Raw genomic sequence first — 26,169 nt, 5'->3', positions numbered from 1 at the left:
ATGGTTGTAACTAGATGATCTTTAAGGTTCCTTCCAACCCAAATCACTCCACGATTCTATGAATGTCAGCTATTCCATGTACTGTCAGCTTCACCTAACATATATGAGTCAGGGAGAGCTAGCACAGTTACAGCCCTGCTATGAATGTACAGAAAAGGGGAAAGCAAAACATAATTCTGCTGGAGAAAAGATGCCTTTTGCAAAACACAGCTGACGGCTGAACCAAAACACAGTGCTAGATATTATAGCTAGCTCTACATAAAATCTACCAAAGTCTAAATATCTATGCTGTCTTGATACCTACCACCCTCTACATGAGCCTTTCCTTATGGTTTTCAGGGAATGTAGGAAGGCCATGGGAACTTGCACATAGAAGCTATAATTTTTCATTAGAAACATAGCCCGAATTTTACTGAAACACAAGAAAGAAGAAATTATTTCATAGTCCTATTAATTTAATTCCATTTTTATTTCCTAAGAGAAAAACTGGCACTAAGATCCAAAGAAACCCCAGTGATATGGACCATAGCTCCTGATATTATCTGGGAAGCTTTATTCACATTAAATTCAGAGACATAAACATATCAGTGTTCATTTGACCTAAATTCTTCTTTTCTTTTCTCATGGGCCCCAGAAGTTTTGGTGCACAATAACCCTGGAAACAGTACCAGCACTAAATTCAACACAAGTTTTTTCTGGTAGTATGCAACTGAGTTGAATTATACTCCCCTACTCCAAGCCACTCAGCAGCAGCTCAAGCGAAGTCGCTCACTGCAGGGCCTCTCATTGTCTTCCAAGATTTTGGTCATTGTTAGTGAACAGAAACACCAAAAAATTCCACATGTGCCTCGAGAACAGCATTATTTTGGTGATTGTCTATCTATTTTTGTTTTATTTTTGGACAATAAATGGAAGCAAGGGCTATAGATACATTAGTTTCCAGATTACAGACATATTAAGTCTCCAGCCTTATGAATAAACATGTCCATTGTGAGTCCTTAAAAGACTAGGTGTGTGGATTTACAAATTATGTATTGTTTGACCAAATTACTCAGCTAAAAGCCTTTTAAAAGTGGTGCTGTAAAATGTAAAGGATAGTTGAATGGAAAAGGTATAATTAATATATCCAGAGTAGAAAGAGCCTGAACTCATGTAAATTAACAGATATAATGGACTCTTCTGACCTCAAAATTCAAGTTCATATTGCATTTTTGGAGGTAAATTGCTAGTATGATGTTGAGAGATTATTTTTTTTCTAAGAAAATTGCTAGACTATTTTTCCTCAACCTCACATGCTGATGATACTTCACCACAGAGAGTATGAATTTATTTTACCATAGAAGAGCAGTAACAGTGAATCAATGTTATGCTGTGCTTGGATGTGAGTCTTTACAACCCAAGATGAACAACAGGTCAACATTCAGCCTTTGATAGAAACTCATAAAGTGGTTTCATGATAGTGAATAACATTATCACCTTTTACTAAGCTCAAAATTAAGTGATTCACCCAAAACTAAGAAAAACTAGAAAGAAACTGAGTAGAGGCCTCCTGTAAAGTTTACTAAGAAGTGAATAAACCTACCTGTCCAGACCTATGGGAGTCTTATCCATCCATCTATGCACTCATCCTGCCTGCCTGCTTGATTACTTACCTATCTGTCAGATTCAGGCTTCAGATTATTTCCTGGGTAACATGCTCTGTGCATCACTGAATGCTATAACTAATGGAAGACATCAAAGACAGCAAAGGACTGCTCACAACAGTTAAGCTAACTGACTTCACTATACATTGAGAAATATTCTCTCTACAATGAATTACAGCACTAACTCAATTAAACTACTTAATTTTGAAATTCAAATAGAAAAATATTTTATATGCATAGTACAGTTATAGGTAAAGCCTGGTAAAATACCAGGACCAACTAATCATCAGTGTAATAGGACAGGCTGCAGTGACTATGCCACAAGTCTTTTCATTGCAGAGCTATAAAGATATGACATATGCCTAAAATGTTTCTGCATGCAACAAGAAGTTTTAGATCTTGAAAAAGAATGAACACTCATAGTATGCTCACTGCAGATACAAGTCTGAATTTCCTACGGGCATCTTCAGCTTTATACAGTGTAAAAAATTCCACACTGGTTTACAATGAGTATTTTCTAAGACATTCAGACAACCCAAAACACAACCATATTCTCACATAGTATGATACCTGCTAAGTCTTAAAGAGTTGCTAAAAAAATTAGAAAGAAACAAAGCTCCAAGCTCATGTACCTTGCATAGCCATTTGAAAAATACCTATGTGCAAAAAGGATTGAAAATTTCCTGTACTGTTTCACTTTTTGATGTGAGCAACTGTTCTCCATACACTGCTGTTATCTCTGTTACCTTGAGATTAGAGCTACAGATCTGGTATTTGATAAAGACTGCATGACAGAAGTGCCAGAACAACTCAAACTGCAAAGGGCATACTGCAGACAGGATCCCCCCCACAACTCCTGCTAGCAAACCAGGGATTACAATCAAGCTTTACAACAAATTTACTACACAAATATGTACCACATGACTATGAATGCTTCTGAAAAGAAAAATATTATCAGAGTTCAATTGCTTTGGTTTTCATATTACTTTATATTTTATATTTAGAACTTCTCTGCATATTTTAGCTTATAAAATGTCACATGGAAATTTTATCTTATTTAAATATTGCTGAATATTTATTCTTAATGCTTAAGAACTCTTCTTAAGTTAGTTCTTAGTTAGAACAAAGATTTAATTTGATTTAAAATTTATGTGTTTCTTAAATTCTTAAAACAATTGCACATACACAAAGGTACATTAAATTTTTAAAATTTTATTCAGAGAGAATTATCTATAATGAGTTTGAGAAGCAGATTATGCTCTACAAAGTATAAAACAAACTTTAACGTGATGACACTTACTGCTCTATGTCAATATGCACTTTCAGCTTTTCCAAAATATTTTTTCCCCATGGAAGTGTTTATATCTCATCATATATAGCCACTGGATTTATGTACAATAATAATGGTTAAGCGATTGTCTCAGAAAAAAATAATCTTAGTGTTCTTACCAGTTTTCAATATGCCTCTGAGTGTGTGAAAGTCTAGACTTCTAGTAGTATATTTTATGGATGTCTTGAAATTCCAATAGTCTATTTAAATCTCATTGAGGCACTTACCATATTAATGCATAGAAAACCAAACAACTGTGGTAAACTTAAAAAGATTAGAATCTGATCACTGTAGCACAGACAAAGCTTAAAAGTACTGTAAATACGGCTATTAGCTTGTGTATATGGCAAGTGGTAAGATGAAGGCTCTTAAGGGTGAAACATGATTTGCAGCACAAATTTCCAACATGAAACCACTGCACAAAAGCACCCTGAGAGGAGGAATAGTGCAGGCACCTAATCTTTCAGCCTGCACTAACTTGTTCATCAGAACTTCATCTTAATTAACTTGTGCTTTCTATACCTGAATGGCCTGTGTCCAACAGTCTTCATAGAACAGAATGATGCATGAAACACAGAGCATCCTTGAACTAGCAGTTTTAAAAAAGTAAACTTCCAGATATATAATTTCTACCTTATTTTAAAACTACAGGTACAAATTCTATGGAGCTACACGGGATTTAAAGGTAGTTTCTTTGGCAATCTTCTCATTTCTGGCATTCTTATCTGAAGTAAAGGGTTCCTACTTCTTAAAGTACTTAATAAAAGTGAAAAAGTCAAATATAACAAAACTACATTATACTTCTAACAAAGCTGACTTACCAAGGGAATCAGCCCACTATAGAGCCCTCAAATACACATGGCTACTCTGGAAGGAATCTCTGTAATGCACTGCTATTTTAAACCTGTGTAGATAAGAGCTTAACTGAAGGAGAGCACCCTCATAAGTAACAGCCAGAGAATGAAAGGCAGACAAATAATTTTGTTTCAATAGGATTAAAAACAACCAAACAACAAATCTCCAGCATAGTCAAAATTATTGCTTCTAAAATTAAAATGACCTCACACAGCAAGAAGGGTGGAGCACTGCTGAAATTTGATAGCTGTAAGCCAGAAGAGCTGTTGGAATATGTATAGCTAAACTCTGCATAATAAAATAATCACCTTTAATATAGCCTATCTGAGAACAGCAATTACAGCAAATTTATAAAGAGGAGATTGCACTAAATCTTTGTTGTTTGCCATGCTAAAAGGTACAGCCATATTTATTTAGGAACAACAATAATACAACTGATAGCAGCATACACTATTGTCTCAGTAACTACAAAAGTAGACTAAAAAGCAGAAAAGCTCACCACTTCTTCATGCCTGCATTTTCTCACATTAATTCCATTAATCTGTTATTAAAAAGATAAAGAGAAGACTTACTCTACATTTCATAAGTATAGATTTCATTTCACTTTTCTAGAAAAATATAAACAAAAGAACTTGTGCAATTTTACTCACCTGTAGAATTGCATCTCCTATGAAGAGCAAACCTGAAAGTTCCGCTGAAAACAGAAAGCATATTTTTCACTCATTTTGTACAAAACACCCTACATTTTGTGTACATGCATTCTTACTTATTTTTTTTACCTAATCTTTTAAAAATTTAAGCAAAAACCTAATAAAAAGCCCCCCACACAGCTTCAAGATAAATTATAATGATTTTAATTTTTTTTCCTAATCTCAATATGAAATCAAATCAGAAGGTAATTTACCAAATCTAATTCTACAATTACAATCTAAAAATATTTTGTTATGTGACAAATGCAAATATACTTTACAAATACACAAGAAATATAAAAAAAATATTATTTAAGTGACTGTAAAGAAATAAATAATCCCTAATATGACAACTAAGGAATGATAACAGATTATATGGGTTTATGTATAGATAGTATTCCAAAACATCACAGATGACACTGTGTAGAAAATATGAGAATTAGACTTGATTTAGCAACTTATTTACTTGGGCTCTAAAACTGGAATCAACATTGACATAAATTATAATACTCAGGTATGTGCTTGAAGGACTGGTATTTATAGCTAGGTATAACAAAGGATGCTTAAATTAAACGTTCTGATCTATGTTTTTCTTTTTTCTTAAATAAATGCATATCTCAGTATTATTCTTCAGACATAGAGCTTGCATGCACTAACAGTTCTTAAATGACCTAATGTGCTATCCTAAGCACCTTATGTGCATCACTGGTTTTAAGAATTGTGTCAAAATTCAGTTTCTTGTTTAGAGGTCCAAAAAAAGAGCTGGAGCCAACTGGGAGGAGGGCAGAACCAAGCCTGCAAGGCTTTGAGGTACAAGGTCCAGGTCAAACAGCATTTTCTGTACCAAAGAACCCTAATGCAGACACACGGCATAACACTTTCTACACCACAAGACAGTAGTATCCTCCTATACAAGAGATCTCTTCCAGAACTACTGCTAAAAAAAATCAGCAGTATTTTTTATTGAAAGCAGTAATGGAGATTATATGTCAACTAGGTATTGAGGTTAGTAATAATGCATCAGCTACTGTAGCAAAAAAATAATGACAAAAATAAAACAGTGTGCACTGTTGTGTGCTCAATTAAACTTAAGTCTACATTTCTTATTTGTCCTGCAGTGCTTAACAGCATTTTAATAGCTACTGTAGGTAATACATATGCCACATTATAATGTATTACATACTTATATGTATACTGAAAAGAACAGAGTCAGAAGTGTAACTTCTTGAGCTTAAACTTATTGCCTTCCTTAGGGGTTTGTTACATGCTACTCTATAGCCTCCCTATGTGAACCTTACACATCTACCTTTCAGGGTTGGCTTTCAGTTCTTAATACATTTATTTCCTTGTATCTTTATTTGTGTGGCTGAATATGAGATTTTTTTATGCTGGCACATTTTAATTGTGCACAAGCAGCATCCTGGAACTATTGCCTTACAGATGGAGGGAAATGCTACCAAGTCTATGTTTCTGACCTTATGCAAATGCACACAAGTATACACAAACAACAGAGATATTAAATACACCATTCTACTATTGTTTCACGACCTTCATCTCTCAACACTGTGCACACCATTAACTGTTTAACCCTTACCCATCTTCCTAGCACGTATGATATCATTCCACTAATTTCAAAACACTGCCAGTTAAAAACAACACAGGGATTCAACACCAGCTCTGCATGCACTAAAAATAAGTATGGTTAAGACCTTATGCAGTACCAGTTTTTGAGTTGCTGCAATGGCTTTCACGGCACAGCATCTAATGCTGAAATAACATGGGGTTATTGCCAAAGTTCTGTCATTACTCATACCTGTCCAAGCATTACTCTACTAACCAGTATAAAAAGAAAAGCATTTTTAAATTGTTTTACCATGCTTTAATAGCCAAACATTTGATTTGCTACAGGTTCCTGACAATAACCTGACAATTTGGGAACAAAAGACACAAAATCTATAAATTTTGTTAAATTTGTTAAATACTTTCCATCTGTAGACACCTTCCAATTCCTCTCCTTAACAAAATGCTTTATAAAAAAACTTTTTTTTTTTTTTTTTAAATCATGTTACAAAATATTCCAAATATAAATTCCACACTTTCAAAGAATAGTTTTGGAAAGAGAGAGTTCATAATGACATGGAGAGAAAAACAGTAAACTGTTAGCATTTTTTTTACTTCACAAAGAATGTCAAGACTTAATGCACTTTTATTAAAGGAGCATGTCAAAATACAGTATTGGACACCCACCTCTTTGTTCTTTGGAAATCTTAGAAATGACCACTGGAATATTATGTTCTGCTCCACCCTGAAAATAGAAGAAATTACAATGTCATCAGACACTGGAAATACCTTTTTGCTTAAAATCATACTCTAATTGCAGTTTTCACAGAGACTGAGCAACTTACTGATCCTGCATTTCCTCTTTTTTTTTTTTTTTTTTTTTAATTTTAAATAAATAATTTATTTGGATTAATTACTTATTGCCACTAAAAAGGAGCTGTCATTTACCACCATCAGCTCAGGAAGTAAATGGAATGATATTCAAAACTCTACAAGACCTGAAGAAAATGGACATCAGTTTCTGTGAATTCTGGAGCGCTTGATGCATGAAATAATGTCCTAGAAAAGCAAAATTGCCATCACACTAGAATGGCAGCCCCACTGTGACCACTTAGTTTTCATGCTGGTAAGAAACAGGTAAACAAAAGCCCAAGAAAAGCAAGTTTGAACTTTTCGTCTCAAAAGCAGCCTTCATTTGTTTCTGTCTCTGTCACACAAGCACAAAGAGTGAGCAAAGCAGTGGGGTAAGTGGTAAGGAACAGAAAAAGAAACATTAAGAAAGAGAACAGTAGGTGTTCAGTAAATGGGGGGAAATAAAGAAAAGCTGATGGCAATTCAACAATTCAAAGCAATTCAATGCTGTTGCTTCATTCAGTTTATCCTGTTAGGACTGGAAACATTCATGGTGCTTAAGAATAAAGTATTAAAAACAAACCTTAAATAAAAAGGAAACTCAAAGGAAGAGAAAGGCAAATATACAGAGAGACACAAATATTTTTTTCTCTGTAGGGAGCATAAAACTGTAAGCTAGGATAACACCTACACAAGTTCACATGATCAGAAAGGCTGTCAAACAGCTATTTTGCCCAGGAGTGCTGGCTGAGGGTTTGCTTGCTTGGGCTTTCTTAGGTCCAGGCATGGACCTCTGCCAAGATGTGGAAAGGGCTGACATAGGTATTTTGATGGTCTAAGAAACAGTACATCTCCCTTCTTTATGCAATAACCAATTGTTTGAAACTGAACAGCCTTCTGCACTCAACAGCTATTTCTGTCATAGAATAAAGATGAATTTCCTGTGACACCACAGAATCTTAAATAGGATCAAAGATCCTTCATCTAGAGTCTGCCAAAAAAAATGATCCATAAACACTGAGTTAGTAGGGATCTCAGTAATATTACAACAATTATACATCTACAAGAACATCTCCATTGGCATTATGAGATATGAGCATTTACACACACAGAATGTATTGATATCTGTAGCATGGACATGCAGCATTCACTCCACAAAGATCATGAGGTCCTCATTACAGTCAGGCTTAGAGATGTTTTCAGGATCAATAAATTGTAGTATTATGACTTTTTGAGCATCTTCTAATGGTTTTCACCAGAGTAAGAGCAAAAATAAAAGACGGCTTCATTTGAAATAATCAACTTAAGCTTACTAAATTTATAAGACTTAATCCTACACCCTCCAGATTTTTCCTTAATCACATATACAGTTCTTACTTCCCAATTTTTCAAACAAAAGCGTCAAGGTTGTAACACACAAAAAAAGTGTACCCCTCATAGAAAGGTAAAAAATATAACTGGATGGTGTCTTTTTGCAATTATTAATATTTGACCTTCTGGTCTTCAGGAAAATTCCAAAGCTAAAAAATACTTAAGGTGAGACCTCCCCCTAAAAAAAAAAATAATAATAAAAAAAATCCTACTAGGTCACAATCTGCTTTTGCACTTTTAAACATTTTTGCAACTTACAAGAATTTTCTTCAGAAAAATAGATACCTTGCTTTAAACATTTAAGAATGTCTTGTTCCACTAATTTAAGAAAGACAATTGCACATTCACTATTTGATTTCTTTTTTTCAATTATATTTTGTTTTATACAATGTACCTGATACCTATATAATGTGATTTTGAGCATGCGAGTAATTTTAATTCTAAAAGATAAACCACTTGAATGCATAACTAAAAAATCAACTTTAGTGACTCTCAATGTGATTTGTGCTCTAAACCTCAAAAGTCTTTACTATAACCAGTTATTTCTTAGCATCAGCTAAATAAAACCTCATTCACCCATACACTTGATTTTACTCTGACACTCATTAATTCAGCATTATTAGGTGAACTGTATCATATTGGAGGAAAAGAACTTGTGTGATATTTACTAAACTCATTATAAACTTGCATCAAGAAGCAGCAATTAGTTTTCCTTGACTAGTGGTCTTTAGTGGGTCAAAAAGATAACAGCAAATGTACCAAGACATTTTAACAACTAGTATTTCTATTCAGCAATATTCTTATCAATGACAACACAAATGGACATTAATCCCTCTTCTGAGTCACTTCTTAAAAGGTCAGTACTAGCAGATGTTCACAGGGAAGTCTATACTTTCATTTTATATGCATAATTTAATCCTCTTTGCATTCATGTGATGTACACTTCACTTTTTCCATTGCTATCTTGAGACTGAGCACTGCTATTTTTAGAAGATAAAATTACTGTTTCTTTGTCTACAGTGAGATTTAAAGCTAAGGTAAGGTTTTGAAAACCATAGATTATAATGACAGAAATTATTAACTGTTCCTACTTCCCCCTCAAAAAGGATCACCTACACTTATATATGTTATTAAATCTTACTGAAGAAAGCAAATATGGTAGTATGATAATTTGCTGCATTTGCTTGATCTACAGCAAAATAAGCAATATGAGAAAGCAATAAAACTTTTGTTCCTACTAATGAATTAATGCGATATCCTTTGTAGAGGAATTGATGATTAACTTGTTGGCTGTTCTATGTGCCTGCCACTGTAACTTAACATACATTAATAACCACTTAAATTAGAGTGCTGTTGAATGAAAGTACAGTCTGTGAAGTCACAAACACTTTGCAGCTCTCATCATATCTTATTACAGAGTTGCTCAGCTTGAATCTTTCCATTGCCTTCTACTCCATCATGCAGTGTAGTTGCTGTAGTTGCCTGTTGTGACTGTATCTGACATCCTACAATATGTTTGCTCTCTCATTTCTAGTCCTCTAAAATATAGCTTGTCTTCATTAAAAGTAATATTAAATGCAGACACTTCTTGTCTAATGTGGCATAATAGACAAAAAAATTATCCTACCTTTATACTTAATCCAAATCCTCCTACAGACTGTCTTCTAATTGTTACTGTTCTTTCCTGAAAAAAAAAAAATAAAAAAAATCAGGTTTTGCTAGATTTAATGTTTTCTGTCATAACATCTATATTCACTTTTCAGTAAGTTCTTCCTGTATTTTCATCCTACAATGATTTTTTTTCTTCTTTTAATAACCTTGTGAGTTCCTACACACAAAACCCCCATGAAACCTATGCTGCATCTCAGACAGAAATTCAACTGTTCAATTCATACCACACTAGCAAGTACTGCAATGCTATAAGAACAGAACTATACAATTTAACAGCCAGTGCACAAAACGTGTATTTCAGAGACCTTAACCTTGGTAGTTCTAAATTAGTCCCATATGAAGACTGAGAACTACATGCTGAACTACATCAACTGTGTTCCTGTAGCACATTTTTCAATTTAGCTTCATGCAAAAGGAACACAGCTTGTGTACTCCAAGACCACTCAGTGATGAGAACCAAAACATAAGTACACATGATCCAGAAATGAATTTCAAAGCACAGTCCTGATCCAAATTAAAAACTACCACAAACAAAGCCACTGCTGACCTCAGAGTTATGGTTTAAAAATTGTAACCAAGGATTTAAAGGTTGTTGGTACAGACAGAATTACTTAATGTAGCCCATTTATTTCTTTCTATTGCTCATCCTAAAATTTGTTCTGTAAGTATATGTCTTAGACATAGACATGTAAAAAAAAATAATAAAAAAATTACTTTTTCTACTCTGTCTTGTTGACAGACCTCAAAGATCATTTAGTATTAGTTAATTTGATTAGCGGCACAAAATCCGCAGATATACAATATGTCCAGGTACAAATTTACGGAATATAAAGTTTTTTTAATGCCTTCTAAATGTGATCTAGATTTTATATTAATTTCATTATGTATATTGCATCTCATAAGTCTGCATACATTATTTTATCTATAAATGTTCATATATGTCAACACAATCAGTATAGATTGACAGTGTCAGTCAGATTTGAATAAGTCTCTCATCAGAAACATACCAGTGACAGAGAGGATGAAATCTCCACAAAGCTATTCCAAACTAGATCTACTCCAGTGATGTGTTGTGTGTAATGAAGGCACTGCATTGTATTTAACCTAGGCTAATTCAACACAGTTTTCAGTCTTAACAATAAAGAAATACTACTTTGGTGTATCTTAAAGACTCACATACTCTTCACACCATGATAGATAACATTTATAAACATGCAGACAATTAATGATCTTCAAAAATATAAATCAGAAACACATACGAATTCTGTATTTCATTAGCAAACCATCAATAATCCCCTAGTCTGAGACTGCAAACCTCACATACACCATACAGTGAAACAGCTTTTCCAGAACTGTCAGACACATCACACAGTTAATACACCAGCATTTTGGCTTAGGATCAGACCCCAGCTTCTGATCCAGAAGCTTAGAAGAAAACTAACAAGACTCTTTTAACCACAGTTAATACATCCAAAACTGAACCATGTAAGTTTTTTCCTCTAATCAGTAAAGAAAAATAAACACATTTAACACAAGTGAGTCAGAGCAGGTTTCAGAGTTAGCTGATAATTATCTTCTTCATGTCCTCCACTGAATACAGAGCCAGAATGTCAAATTTAACTTTGGAAAGATGAATCTCCACTTCAGAGCTGCAGTGTAACTCCAATAAGCATTCTAATTGCATATAACAGCTTTTAAATATTTTGCCAGAAAACTCTTTCACCTGACACAGTTTAAATTTGTGACTTCAGTGACTTGCAAGAGACTTTTTATATGTGACTCATAAAAACCTCAAAGCTTCATTTTCTGTGCCATCTTCAACAAAAGTAAACTGGATAAACTTTGCCTGCAAAGCATAATGTTTGTATGTAAAATAATATTTTCCTATTAAATAATATTTTATATTTTGATTATTACAATAAAGAATTTTGATGAGCAAACTGAAGTAGATTATTTTGCCTTTAATTAACATTTCAACTGAACAATAACAATAAAAAATGCTTTTCACTAGTCTAATACTTTTAAGTTATTAATATGCATTACAAATATTAATTAATATGTCAATACCTCTGCAAGGCAACACATTTTGCACCCGTAAAGAAGTGCTCTGAGCATTCTGATTAATAGTTCATGCTGTCCCAGGTTAGTCAGTGCTGTTCCACTGATTCCAGCTGTCTGCTTAAAATAAAATCTAACTAAAAGTCTGTGTCAGATGTAGATTTGTCTGTTAATATTTTACTTATTTTTGCTTTCCCCTCTATTTTAAATGTTCTATGATTGAGTTTTCAATAGTTTTCCAAATTCCCAAAGCAACTTAATCTCCAAGTTTAAAAGATAAAACTTGACTCTAATGGAAAGCTATTTACTTCAATACCAAGACCACAAAATGTCCTGTGAGCTTGTAATCCCACTATCACATTTGTTATCTACATTACAGCAAACAGACGGATCTTTAAATGCAAGATTCAGAGCAGTGTTTTAGAAGTTGCTTCCTAGAACAGAACAAAAGTAGTTATTTAACTGAAAAACTCGAAGCTGCTGCCAAGCTGTCAGCATTTTCCATGCCTCTAAGTCAGAAAATTCCTCATCCACACATATGTTCATTGACTGGAAAGAAGAGCTAAGAGTTTTGCCAAAAAAAAAAATCTTCTTCAGAGCTATGCAGTGAAACAGAAGCAAGGCTTAGGATTCCATTAAAGGCATATTAAAAGTTCTCCTTAAAATCTGTGTGATCTCCTTGAGATCATGGATGCCATCTCAAATGAGATCAGAAATGAAAAATGAGCTTGTGAGCACATAGCAATGAAAAATTCAGGAAAGGAAAACACAGAATCATAAATAATCATTAATTATTTACATTTAGTCAAGAGTTAATTTTATTTGCAACAGTTAAATCTTAGAGCACAGAAAAGATGTAAAGATTTCATATTGACTGGTATGTGATGTAAAAGTAAGTATGTAATTGCTTAACTGACTCTTAACAATAATGATTAGTTAGTAATACTTTCAAATTATTTTTTCTGTATAATATAAACCAGTAATCTAGTGTGATCTAATCATCTCTCTCTATGAAAATAGACAGCAGCTGAACAAATGACAAAGACCTTTCAAAACTCTTCATTAAACTGAGTTAACAGCACATGGAACTTCAATATTCAATTATCAGGATACAAGTATTACATTTTCAGTTTGGGACACTGGTGTGTGTGGTTATTCACCTTACAACAGTAAAGGTATAAAGAAATAAGAGACAGAAAACAAGACCTCTCTTTTCACAGTGGATAGAACCAACACCAAGTTACAACAAATACGGAAGGACAAGGAAAAAAGCTGAATGGGTGCAGAACCAAAAAGTAGGTGGGAAAAGAGGAAGAGACATAGAGAGGAATCTACAGTAGCACAGTGACATGAAAGAATCTGGAGAAAAAAGGAAGAAAATGTTAGAATATAATTTTTTAAAATGTAATAATGAAATATAAATATATAATCAATACATTGGCAGCAACTTCATAGATCAGCCTGTTAACATTTGATGCCACAATATCTTACTAATATCTTATGGAGGCCATGCTCTCATGTAATTTATCAGCTATCAGTAATCCCACTACATTTTGAAATAAGAAAATATAATGAGAATTTTTTTGATTGAATTATTTAATGCATTTTCAAGAAGGGAGGTTTTATATCCTCCTTTTGGTAATGCTTTGCTCTTTCTTACTGGCATTTGGATTAATTTACATGAACAGTCAAACTTTACACTCATTCTGAGCATAAAGGACACAGGGCACAGGTCAGTCACATTTACAGTTTGAATTAATAGTGTTAACAAGGTTTGCCAGCAGACTTGTTCATCTGCTAACAACTTTTGCCGTTTGACATTCAAAGCTTTTCTCTTCATTTTAGTCACTCCTGCAACTGGAGAAGGCTAGCAGTAAGGGACAGCAGCAGAATGCCTGGTCAATTGGAAATCTCCCTTCCTCAGCAGCCTTGCTGGAGACCAAGGATGGTAAAGGCAGCTGTGTTGTGTGTCACTCTCAACAAGCAAAAGCACCCAACTCTTCCCTTGTTCTCACTTCAAAATGTTCCCAGCATTACAGCATATGTCTAAAAGCAGAAACACTCACCTAAGTATCTACTATAAATATACTACTCCTAAGAATGATTTATTTCAAAGGTACTGCATTTCTTAATATAGGGGGGGGGAAATAACCAACCCAAATAAATCTACAGTCAGTATGGATATGAATTCCCACAAGGCCTGGTAACAAGCCCCTCCAGCTTTGTGATAGCTTTAGATTTTACCAACTGCCTCACATCATACACTGCCATTGATCAATACTTTGGGTTCTCCAAGAGTTTTCTGGTTAGCAATATTTGTCTTTTACATAGGGGAAAAGCCTTCTTCCAAAGAGAAAAAACTATTCTGTGCTTTCAAATTTGGCTTTACAAATGGCAGTCCTGTGTTTGAACCTAAAGAAATTGCTGTGTTTTTTTTATTTTTAAGTGGCAGCAGAAAATCAAGCTGGCGTAGGTTGTTGCTTAATAATCGTATTTACATCTGTCAGTTCTGGGTTGTGACTTAAAAGCTGTCCAGATTGGCAGGGGGAAAAAAAAAAGTGACCACCATCTGATAGATATTTGACGAATTCTGTGAAAAAATGGATTCACTCCACTGAATAGCTGACAGATACGACCAACATGATAAAAAAAAATTGCCATTCTTAAAGGTAACAAAAATGGAAAGTGGTTGAAAGGTGACCTATCTGTTGACATATTTGCAATTCTCTCCAGGACAGGGAGTTACACTTTGGCACCATTTATGCTCTTCAATCACACATCAGTATCAAAATGGTCAATAAATACATAATACAAATAAATATGCTACAGAAAATAAACCCAAACCATATAACTACTATTTTAAGCTTTTCACTCTTTTCTTCATTTATTTTTCTACTGATTAATGAATTTCAAATGAACTTGTTTCACCCAATTTCAAACTTAAAAAAGAAGGATATAACATAACATTCAAAATTCACTATAAGGAAGTCTCATAAACTCTAAAATATGCAAGTAAGGGAAAGGTAAACTTTATCTGAATGCTTAGGTAAGTTACAGTTAAGTGGTAAATTCTGAATTTTAAATTACACTTAGAAATAATACCAGCTTTATCATTTAATAAACATTAAAATAAAAATATCAAGAAAAACAGGCTACTGTGTGAAGTTTTTAAGTTGAAAACTATCTCTAATACAATTGATTATTTTGTAACAACATATCAGCTTTGTATAGACTTACAAATCTTTCAACACAGTTGATATTACAAGCAAAAGGACAACTTTAAATATTAGATCCAAGATAGTCTTATCCTTAAAACAAAAGGAATAATTGTGTGATTAATAATGCCAGAAATCAGGCTTGGCTGCAGTTCAACAACTTAAGTGAATGGTACTCTCTGACCTTGGAAAAGGTGTTATTGATGGCGGGTTTTTTAGCTATCAAAAAGCCAATTACAGTCCATAGGTTACATTCAGATACATTTGTATCAACCTCAGTTAAATCCTTGGACAAATGCCATACTACTCAGAGAGCTGCTACTCTATAAATTCACAAAAAACGTGCATTCACTTTTTATTAGTAATGAAAATAGGAATGATCTCCACATCGATGCCCCCAAAAGATCCTTATTAAAAAAAATCTACAAGAAATTATTAATGCTTAATTTAATAATACATAATTTCATATCAGCACAGAATTATATTACTTGAAAGAAATGAGAATCATCTGTGTGTTATCATTAGGTGAACTAGCAGTATTTTGGAAAATCTAGGACTGTTTAACAAACCGGACATTCTCATCTCATTGGTCATTATTACTGGAGTTCAAACCTGCATCAGATACCCACTAACAGCATAATGAAGAACCCACTACGTCTCTCTCTGTTAAAAAGCAAATCTTTCTTGTTGCATATGTAAAGACATCTCTTTAATACTTACTGATGCAACTGATGCTCAAACTTAGATCTAATCTGCGCTCATCTGAATGAACTTTGATGCTTTATGGAGTTGCTGCAGGTAAAATTGCTGCAAGACCCTCACTAACACCATAATTTTTTTCACCCAAGTAAAGAAACAAAAGCTTTCTTTTTTAGTGTTTAAACTGTTTATCCTGCTTATAATCTTTTATGCATTTTATTTTCTTACTCCAAACTGTATACAATTAAAGAAGAAACAAGGTTCCTTTGCATCTCTTCAGTTTTGGGAAACTAGAACAGTTTTCTGCCAAAAAGGATGTGTTCTATTTCACATTAAGCAGCACCTCATTCCTAAGGAGCCATTGATTTCATTTAGATTATTCTGCAGGATGCAGATCAGGATACCACTGGAAGGTTAAGTGCCTGTTTACAGTCTGTCCTACACAGAGGAGCGTAGAAATTGATTCAGACCCAACAAATAGAAGAGCTACTGTTCTGAATGACAAACACAGCAATAGGCTCTCATTCCTGACTGGTGCAGAAGTGATTAAGTAAAACCTTATCATTATTTGAAGATTTTTTTTAGTAAAAAATTAAAAGATTAAAAATAATTATAAAACAGATGAAAAAGACTTTTACTGTAGCTGCTTGTCTGTAAAATTTAAAAATACTATCTTTCCTTAGTTACAAATTCTATTTTTATTCTTTGGAGTTTATTCTATGAGGCATTCAATGTCAGTTGCTAATGAAAACACTTGGTCTTGTTCTTGCTCTGTAGAATGAATGTAAAAAAATAGATGTGGCCTGTCATCTAGAACGACAGAAAGACAAAGCAAAATGCAACCAGCAAAATAAAAATAAGCAAAATACAAACAAGCAAAAAGAAAAAGAAACCTAATAAATCAGGAATAAAAATGAGGGGGGAAAAAAAAAAAAAAAAAAAAAAAAGGGAAGCCTGTGGGACTTGTCTGATCATGCTATATAATCAAAGCACAGGATTCCAGATGATTTAAATGTCCTGTGACAAAAGAACTGCTAACTGTCTGTGAAATGCCAATCACCCTTAGTTGGAATGAACCTACTGATTCAAGACCTAGTCTTAAACCCAGAGGAAATTAGGGTAAAGTGCTCAAAAGTCACTAGCCTAACAAGGACACTTCCAAGAGAAAATCCTCATCACAACACCAGTATCAATCAACCATGCATTGAATGCACAAATAAGATAGAGGGAGTATAAATGGTGTAGCAAATGATCTACTGTTTTCTACAGTGACGTTGAGAAACTAGAGCACAAAACCATAAGAGAAAGACTTGCTGTGAAAGGAATAAATAAATAAATACTCATTTAATGAAGACATTTAAATAACAAGCTCAGCAGAAGTAATAGATATTACAGCACAATAATGAAAGTAATATTTTTGAGTGATAAAATCTTTTTAATAAATAATGCCAGAATGGAGTTGGTGTAGTAATGGTGCCACATTGTGTGTTGCTAACTGAATAAACACAGCCTGAGCTTGAATTTCATTTTATCTGGGCTGCCAGATGTCCTGTATATTGAGGAACAGTACATTTGATTGGTAAAAGGAACATCTATATTCCATATAAAGCAAACAGATCTGTATTAGTAAATTTTATTTGTACAGCAAGAAACTGTCAAAAGCTAATGTCAGATTTGTCATGCAAATACACCCAGCCTGTATGGAATAAGTGTCGGCAGCATGCTCCTCTTGTTTTAGAGGGAAACTCAGACTCATTCACCTTGAGATGTTCTTCCCAGTGAGACGGATTCTCCTATACATTTTCCATTAATCTTCCACACTGCTAGGACTGCTAACATTCTATTAATTTGTTTCTGGTTTCTGCTTCGTTTCTTTCTCTAACACTTGTATTTAGAGATACAGGGATGTGACAACAGCAACATTTAATTAATAAAACAGACAGACGTAATAGCAGACACATAACATTTACAGAAACAGATATTACACTACTATGCCTCACAAGATTTATCATTAAATCCTATGATAATTTTATCTAGATCAAAAGGAGATCAGAACGATTATGACAGTTACCCATAAATCTTAAAAATATCTCTACAAAATATAATCACATTATCTATAAAAATATCTATAGAAATGAATAGTGAACATTTTATTTTTTTTCAGCTGTCTTCTAGAATTAGATAAAAAATTAGCATTACAATAGTTCCAAGACCTACAGTTTTACAGATCTTGCAAATAATTGCCTACAAAGATTAGTTTCTTATCCACAAAGTTCAATGTGTTACTTAAATAAGACATCTAACACAACCTGTAAAACCAGTAATACATTAATCACACTATTACACGGTTCCAGCTGAAGTCCATCTTTATATACACAATGTGCTGGTAAAACTAGTGACCCTCACAGCATGGACTGGCAACATAAATGAAGTCTGGTGTTCTGCTACCATATGAAGCATCCAAAGCAACAGAGGATAGCAGATAATTCCTCTACCAGCAAAGCCCTGCCATAACAATTACCATCAACTGTCTTATCAACTCCACAGAAAATATTCAGATATGTAAGTACATTGAGGTATCTGTACTGAGGGCAAAAAACACTGCTTGTATCATTCCTATCACATTCAGTGGTGAGTACAGAGAAAAAATACCGTAGTCATGCATATAACTTACTCATTATCTTTTTGCTGCTTCTTAGATGAGTATTGCTAAGATTTACTCTCTAGAGATCACATAGTAAAATACATTTAGTGTTAACAGTATAAAATGAAATATCAAACTGTGCAAGTAAATGCTTACATTTGCATATGTGAGCACACACACACACAAAGTATTTTTCCTTTATATAAAGTACATCTTAAAGAAAAAATAAAAACTACTTACACCAGAATAGAAAGGCTCACCAGACACACAAATCACATCCTGCTCCTGGATCATCAGAATATCTTTGGCTAAGTGCAGCCGCACTTTGAAAGGCTCCTGGTTACCATCCTGCAGCAAACAAATCCCTGTCTTTGTCTTAAAAGGAAGGAACAAAGAAAAAAAGTTTTCTCAGTTAGGATTTTGCATTGCTAGAAGTGATATTTTGAAACAGACTAGTTGACAGATAGGTGTAGTTACAGTAAATACATCCATAAATATCCAAAATTACACCAGTGATCACTGTATTTACTGTGCTCAGACTACAGAAGAAGGATGGTTACAGTAGCAACTAGCAAAGGCAGATTTTGCAACAATCATGTGCTATTCTGCCCATTATGAATTTGTGAAACTCCTTTCAACTTGCTTCAGAGCAGCTTGTGATCATACTTTCCATCTTCCCATTAAATGATGACATGACAACTCACTTGAACATGAAATAAAAGCTGTTATTCCACATATTACACAAATTTTGACACAGAAATACACGGAAAAAACACCTCCAAACTAGCCAGATGTGGGCACTGACAGCCTATATGAACCTGTTGTGGCCTTTTCCTGATCTGTGAGCATAACATTGACCTATGCTTTTATATTGCTTTTCAAATTACTATGCTGAAGGTAAGAATAAGAAAAAAGAGATCAAAGAATTCAATTACCTCTAGCAACTTACTTCTTGCTCCAATTCTGTAATTTATAATTTTGGCTAGAGATCAGGAATTCTGTAGGATTCTTCAGTATACAATAAGGTACTTTCCAATAATTTAACAGTGTCTTTGTGGTAGTACCTATGTTAGCACATTATACAGAAGAAATCTGAGCAGTGAAAAAGTCTGCATGTGCAAGCACCTACAGTTTTAAAATACTTTTTTCCCTGAAGGTTGTGTTGAAAATAGCACTCTCTATAACACTTCATAAATGGACAAAAGTCATATTGGTAGAACATGTTTCGTATGAGAAATTTGCTTACAAACAATCATTGTCAATAAGGAACCTTTCCTTGTCAGGTTCAGGTCAGATTTCAGATTCATTCAGGTCAGATTTCAATCCACTGTCTGCAAAAAGTTGGCTTGAGAGGAGATCAAGGAAACAGACATCTTGCTGTGAACTTTAACTGCCAAGGTTGACCTGGTGGAATCGGGGGGCTCTTTCTCAAGAGTTTAAGAGCAGTTGAAAGATCTGCCCATAAGGTGCTCTGATACATTACATCCATAGCATGGAGAGAACAAACACAAATAGGGAACTGACAGTAGGCAACTGGCAGAAGAAAAGTTTAAATTGCTCTCAAGAGACTTTAAAAGAGGTGGAAAGGTCGAGGACAACCTTTAAATAGCTCTATATAATGTTCTCCACTGACAAACTGTTCTGTCACTTCTGCTCTATGGTCAACTCTCAAAGTTAGGAAGTGGTTTTCTCTTGGACACCAGTAGGAAATCTGTATTGGTCAGCCACAACTTTGAAAGTGGCTCTGACACTGATTTTATTATTTTTAAACTAAGCAAGAAGAAGAAAAAATTCAGTTTCCCACACCAAACTCACACTGATGTCAGCAGAAGCTGTCAGAAGACACCATACAGCCTTGTTCTAATAATTAGGTGTCCTTTTTTTAAAACAGAATTGGAGAAAAACTGAGCGACATGGACAGACAAATCAAATAAATGGATCATCAAAAGAGTTAGGATTTCAGTACCTCTGAAAATTTCCCTCTCATATCATACATAAAACGTTTTGACATTAAAATAAATATATTATAAAATAGTTGAATTCCCCTGGTCCTCTCCTTACAACTTCTGCTTTACAGACTAAGATGACTCCTCTTTCCATGGAGTTGTGAAGTAAGCAGTAAATGACAATGGAAGTTGAAGAAAGTGGGCTATAAATAACTATGGCCAAATAAAAGGGGCTAGTCTAAAAACATCTACTAGTTATCTTTCTCCTGCAGAAAAGTTTGCAGATGTAACTCTGCCTTACTTGACTGCACATTTCTGATTTGGTCAATAACCCTATAAAATCTCCAATGAGTCTTTCTGCAAAAGCTGAGGGGCTTCTTTATGGGGATTGAAGGCACATAAGCATAGCAGGCACAATTAGCTATTACAATAAAATTAAAATAGAGGTTGGTTTCTAAATGCATGTGGGCTGAATTTATTCATTCTAAACTAGGAACTTAAGCTTGGGAAAAGCAAAACATTTTGGCCCTTGGCAAGATTGTTCACACATGCTCAGGAATCTTATTTTCATCAGTCATTCTAAAATGTAATGAACTGCTGTACTGTTGTTGGGCTTTATGAAAGATGGTTTATGATACAGTTCAAAATTAAATCTTCAATTATACTACCTCCTTCCCTCTCGTACCTCAGAGCAGCATTGACAACCACATAAAGGAGAAAAAAGTAGTTCAGTTTCATTAGGTAAGATCAAGAGAAGTCCTTGAGAACATGGAAATTAGTTATTTAATTATGTTTCATTTGTGTCTGATGAAATTTATTTTCTCTTCTCTCCCCCACCCCCTTTAAAGCATCCAGTAAAGTGAATCAAATAAAGATATCAACTCCTGCATCCTTATACAGAGCTGGAACTTAGGCAAGATGTACTTTATATAGGCTTTCATGCAACTGTGCACATCAACAGTCTTCATCCATGTTTTCATCCATGTGGCTCCAGTAAAATTGTTGTGTGCAGCCTATACACCTGCCAGCTCTTCCATCTAAAGAGCGTAGATGGTGTGCACATCTGTGTGTGGATGAAGTCTGGGGGTGCAAGGTTGTGGCTGATGTTAGCTTTCGATCCCATTACTAACTATTAAGGCTTTCCATGAGAGGGTGTGCTAAGATTTTCCCTTCAAGCCTTCTACATTTCACTGGCAGAGGGCTCTGCCCTACCCAGACTTGCAGCAATACAACAGATACAACATGTCAGCCAAGCCACTGTAACTGTCAGTGTGAGGTCATGCAAGGCATCCTCTTTCGCTCAAATGTATGATAACCTGCATCACTTTACAGCAGACATGGATAGAGAAGTATAATGATGATAACAGTTTAAGGCTGTTAAGCCAACACACCTTGACTGCATGTTTAAGCTAACATTGCAAGGAACACTGACCTGCTTACATTTATACCATCCTCCTTTCTTCTCCCTATTTATACAGTTTGGCACCTATTGTAAAGGGGGAAAGTAAACTGAGTGCTTGAAGTTCCACGTGTTTATGAAGTGTATCAGTGTGGGAAACAGTTCTTTTCTTCCCGCAGTAGCCCCCCAGTACTGGCTTGTGACAATGAGGTAGGCTAAGGAATGGATCTGGAAGCAATATACAGCGGTGAAAAAATGAGTCTCCATATGGGAGAGGAGTAAGTGACTTCACACAAAAGCAGAGATGAAGAAAGACAGCTGTACCTAAGGGACATGCAGTGAATGTTGCAGCTGCACAGTACTGCTCCTGTCACCTCATCCTACACCCACTCAAGCTGAGTTAGACAAGAACATTGACACGGGAAAAGCTGATGTCCTTGACAGGTGTTTCAAAACTACTTCCTGCTTCTGAACGAATATAACTACACCAGAGGCTGAAAAGTGATCCCTCTTTGCTTTGCCACACCACCATGTGTTGAACTTTCTGCTTCAGATCACTATCAGAGAACAGTATACACTTGCAGAGCCCTCAAGGCAGACTGTTTCTACAAAGAATACAGTCACATTCAGTTCACTGTTAGCAACAAGGCAGTGAGAAAAGGCGGGTTAAAAATCCTTTTCCATTATACCCTGACTTAAAGCATGTTGTCCATATTGGCTCTGTGTAGGATCTTTCCTAAAAGGAATTTAGAAATACTTACACACCATAAAAACTCTGCTGAAACATATACGGCCTTCACAAATATCTAAGAATTAATTTCAGAGGAAACACACATGAAAGCTACAATTTATATATTTATGTTAGCAGCAGAGTCTCCACGAAACATACACCAAAAAAGCCTTTAAAGTTACCTATTGATTTCAAAGTCAATGTCTTAGAGGACTTCTGGCAAAAAAAAAAAAAATTATTCTTTAATGCCTCTGGCCTAAATAAGTCTGCTTGCAGGCTTTCTGTTAAGTAATTTAATTTTTAATTATTTTTTTTTTTTTTTACATTTTCCCTATTTTTTGTTTTCCTTGTAATTAATGATAAGGGAAAAAAAAAATCTAAAACTTTTTCTATGTTTTGTTCTGAAGGAGACTTACTCATTATTTCAGGCAAACTTAAATACACTTCATTAGTTTTCAAGAGATTACTATATCATTTTGTTTATGCTATTTCATCTATTTTGCCTTACAGTAATAAAACAATTTGAATAGCTTTGCCTCTTCTGCTTTCATAACAGTAGGAACCCTTCAACATGTATCAACATCTTTATTGACGACTAGAGGGAAAGTCTCATGAAGAGAGGTTGAGGGAGCTCAGGTTGTTTAGCCTGGAAAAGAGGAGATTCAGGGGGTTCCTTATCACTCTCTACAACTACATGAAAGAAGGTTGTAGTTGGGTGGAGATTGGGCTCTCCTCCCAGGCAACTAGTGACAGGATGAGAAGACATGGCCTGAAGCTGCATGAGGGGAGGTTTATGTTGGATATTAGGAAGCACTTCCTCAGGGAAAAGGTGATTAGACATTGGAATGTACTGTCCAGTCACCATCCCTGGATGTGTTCAAGGAAAGGCTGGATGCGGCACTTAGTGCCATGGTCTAGCTGATGTGGTGGTGTTAGGTTATGGGCTGGACTCGATGATATCAGAGGTCTTTTTCAGCCTCAATAATTCTGTGATTCCGTGATATATTCTAGAATAGTTTAGTCCATGAACCATTGGAAGGAAGAGAAAAAAATTCTCAACACATTTTCTATGGAAAGTGGCCTGAATTTTTAGTTTCTGCTTTGGCTGGTATATCTGAAAATAATTTAAAGTTCAGTAATTTAGTTTTAAACCCTGAGATTTTATTTTAGCATCAACAATCCAGTACCAGTCAGAAGAACAGGTTGCAGAAACTACCTTAATATGTAGGTAGTTCACTTCAGATTAATATCTACACTTTTGAGTGCTTATTTGAACTGAAGTTGACCTCTGAATATTTGGAGATATGCCTGTCACTGCTTTATAATCACAAGTATAATCATAAGAAGGGAAATTGAATCAGAAATATAATGCAGTGGCAGCAATGAATGCAAGAGCTAGGAATATGTGTCAGAACCACATAAAGCATGTTTCTTAAATGGTCCAGCTACTTATTCTGTGGGGGTGTTGCTAGTGTGTGAAAAAAACTTATATTGTCAAAAGCTGGAATGCAGCCCAGATACACAGGGATGTGCTCAGCTTCTCGTTTAAAATCTGTTCTTTGAGGTACCAGCAATTTTCATCCTGCGTGCAAGTTTTACATTCCAACCTGAAAAAACTGCAGGAAAATGTTGAGTTTGGCCTTAGTATTATTTTATTTGGCAGGTCTGACTAGTTGGCTATGGCAGTCTTCATAAGTGATTTTCTTGAAATAATAAAATTTTGAGAATTTCTGTGTTTCATACAGTCTGATTATTTAAATTTGTAAATTTGGTATTTGGAAAAAAATATAATTATATGAATAGATAGGCATATGTATATGAAGTTCTTACTGAAGAAAGTTTCTTTTTTAAAGCAACAACTTTCCTTTTTGCCACTATAAGCAAATAAGCTTTGATGTCGTAGTTACCAGTGTGCTTACTAGGACTAGATTATATCACTACAGTCGAGGCCAAATGATAACTGACTGATGGGTGTTGTGAAAATGTGAATGTCTCTTCAAATGTAATACTTTTTAGAAATTAAAACATAGTCTGAGGCAGGCAGAAAAAAATGGTGGATGTTGAAACAGAGGTCACTAGACTTATGAACAATAAAATGTATCAAATCATAAAGTTCTACAAGAATATTAATTGGGTTCATTAAGAAAAGGACAAATAAAGAGTTTACCAATTCAAACTAATCCTTCAAAGAGACAATGGACAGTACTGTAAAAACAGATGAATGGATTATATATCTGAAAATTAATGGGAGATTTACTGACTTAAATAAGTTGAAGTTACATTAGGAAAAAAAAAGGCAAGCTAATAGAAGCAAAAAATGAGATTTCAAAAGTTAGAAAGTTTGAAAAGTTTGAAAGCTGCTCATGCAGCTTGTTCATAAAGTACATGGAAAATATCAATTAAAAAAAAAGTTTTCAAAATATAGAATAAGGTCAAGTGAGTTCCAGAGAGTATTTAAAGAACCAAGTGACTCTATGATTTCTGCTCTTGTAATGTTCAGAAAGCTCAGGATAAAGGCTAAAAGAGGTGCTGGATAGTCTTATGGCTTTGAAATTGCTGAATGAGAGCCAGTACAATTTGCTGGTAAGTGAAGAAAAAGAGCATGGAATCCACAATAATTACATACAAAACAATCGATAATTCCCCACAACTAGCTAGGGGAGAAGCTACAAGAAAAGAAATAACTATAACTTTCTGATCATCAGATACCCTGTAGCTTCCCTTAGAAAAAAAATGTGTGTATGTCTGTAAGACACTCATAGTTTTGTAGAACCATTTGAATTGTAAATCACAGAAGGTATTTAATTGCAGAATAAAAGCATTTTGAGATACCTTAAAAGGCAGCACAGTCTACAGGTAAGATGTTTCGGGGAGAAAATAATCATTAGGATCACAGGAATCATCTTGAGGTTGATACCAAACTGTATCTGTCTATAAATAAATGTCTAAGCTTTCATTATAATTAGTGTAGAACTGTTCATTATAGGCAAAAAAAGCACTGAAAGCAATTAAGTTGATTAGCAGATTTTGGGTAACTTAACTACTCCGTAATATTCAGATCTGCACAAGGAATTTAGGCACAAAGCGCATGTGCAGGTACCTACATGTAGACAAGGCCATTTCAGTGTCCAAATCCCAAACCAAATCCCACTAGTAGACACTAGAAAAAATAAGGGATGCATGAAATTATCAGTAATACAAAACAACTAAGGTTCCCTGAGACATCCAATGCACTAGAGCACTGGGGGAAAAAAAAAAAAAAAAAAAAAAGCATTAATATGTCATGGAGACTGAAAAATGTGCTTTAGCCTCAGTTCATCTACATGGAATATTTTGGTTTTATGCTAATCGAAACTCAGTTCAAAGTATTTGCTGCCATTCACAAGGATGGGAATGGAAGTACCAACGGGAGACTGAGCCCCATTCACCATTTTGGGAGAGCGGTCTCAGTCCTGCAGTGGTGGTTGTTCAAGCACTGAAGAATGGGGGAAAAGGGCAATAAGATAT

The 26,169-nt window shown here is 34.6% G+C and overlaps 1 protein-coding gene across 2 annotated transcripts in view; it reads right to left on the bottom strand.

The window, feature by feature from the left end:
- The window catches only part of SNTG1 (syntrophin gamma 1), a 158,750-nt gene that overhangs the window by 128,969 nt on the left and 3,612 nt on the right, over positions 1-26,169 (bottom strand). For both annotated transcript variants that reach the window (XM_051611904.1, XM_051611905.1), the window contains exons 2-6: positions 18,828-18,962; positions 9,928-9,984; positions 6,765-6,822; positions 4,479-4,522; positions 4,328-4,369 (exon numbers count right to left, since the gene is read on the bottom strand). In XM_051611904.1, the coding sequence (XP_051467864.1) occupies positions 4,328-4,369; positions 4,479-4,522; positions 6,765-6,822; positions 9,928-9,984; positions 18,828-18,962 (336 nt within the window). The remainder of the gene's footprint in view (positions 1-4,327; positions 4,370-4,478; positions 4,523-6,764; positions 6,823-9,927; positions 9,985-18,827; positions 18,963-26,169) is intronic.

The sequence above is a fragment of the Apus apus genome, chromosome 2 (assembly GCF_020740795.1).
Source record: "Apus apus isolate bApuApu2 chromosome 2, bApuApu2.pri.cur, whole genome shotgun sequence".
In the NCBI taxonomy this organism is placed as follows: Eukaryota; Metazoa; Chordata; class Aves; order Apodiformes; family Apodidae; genus Apus; species Apus apus.
Note: the sequence above shows the minus strand (reverse complement) of the source record. Positions and strands in the feature narration are given on the sequence as shown.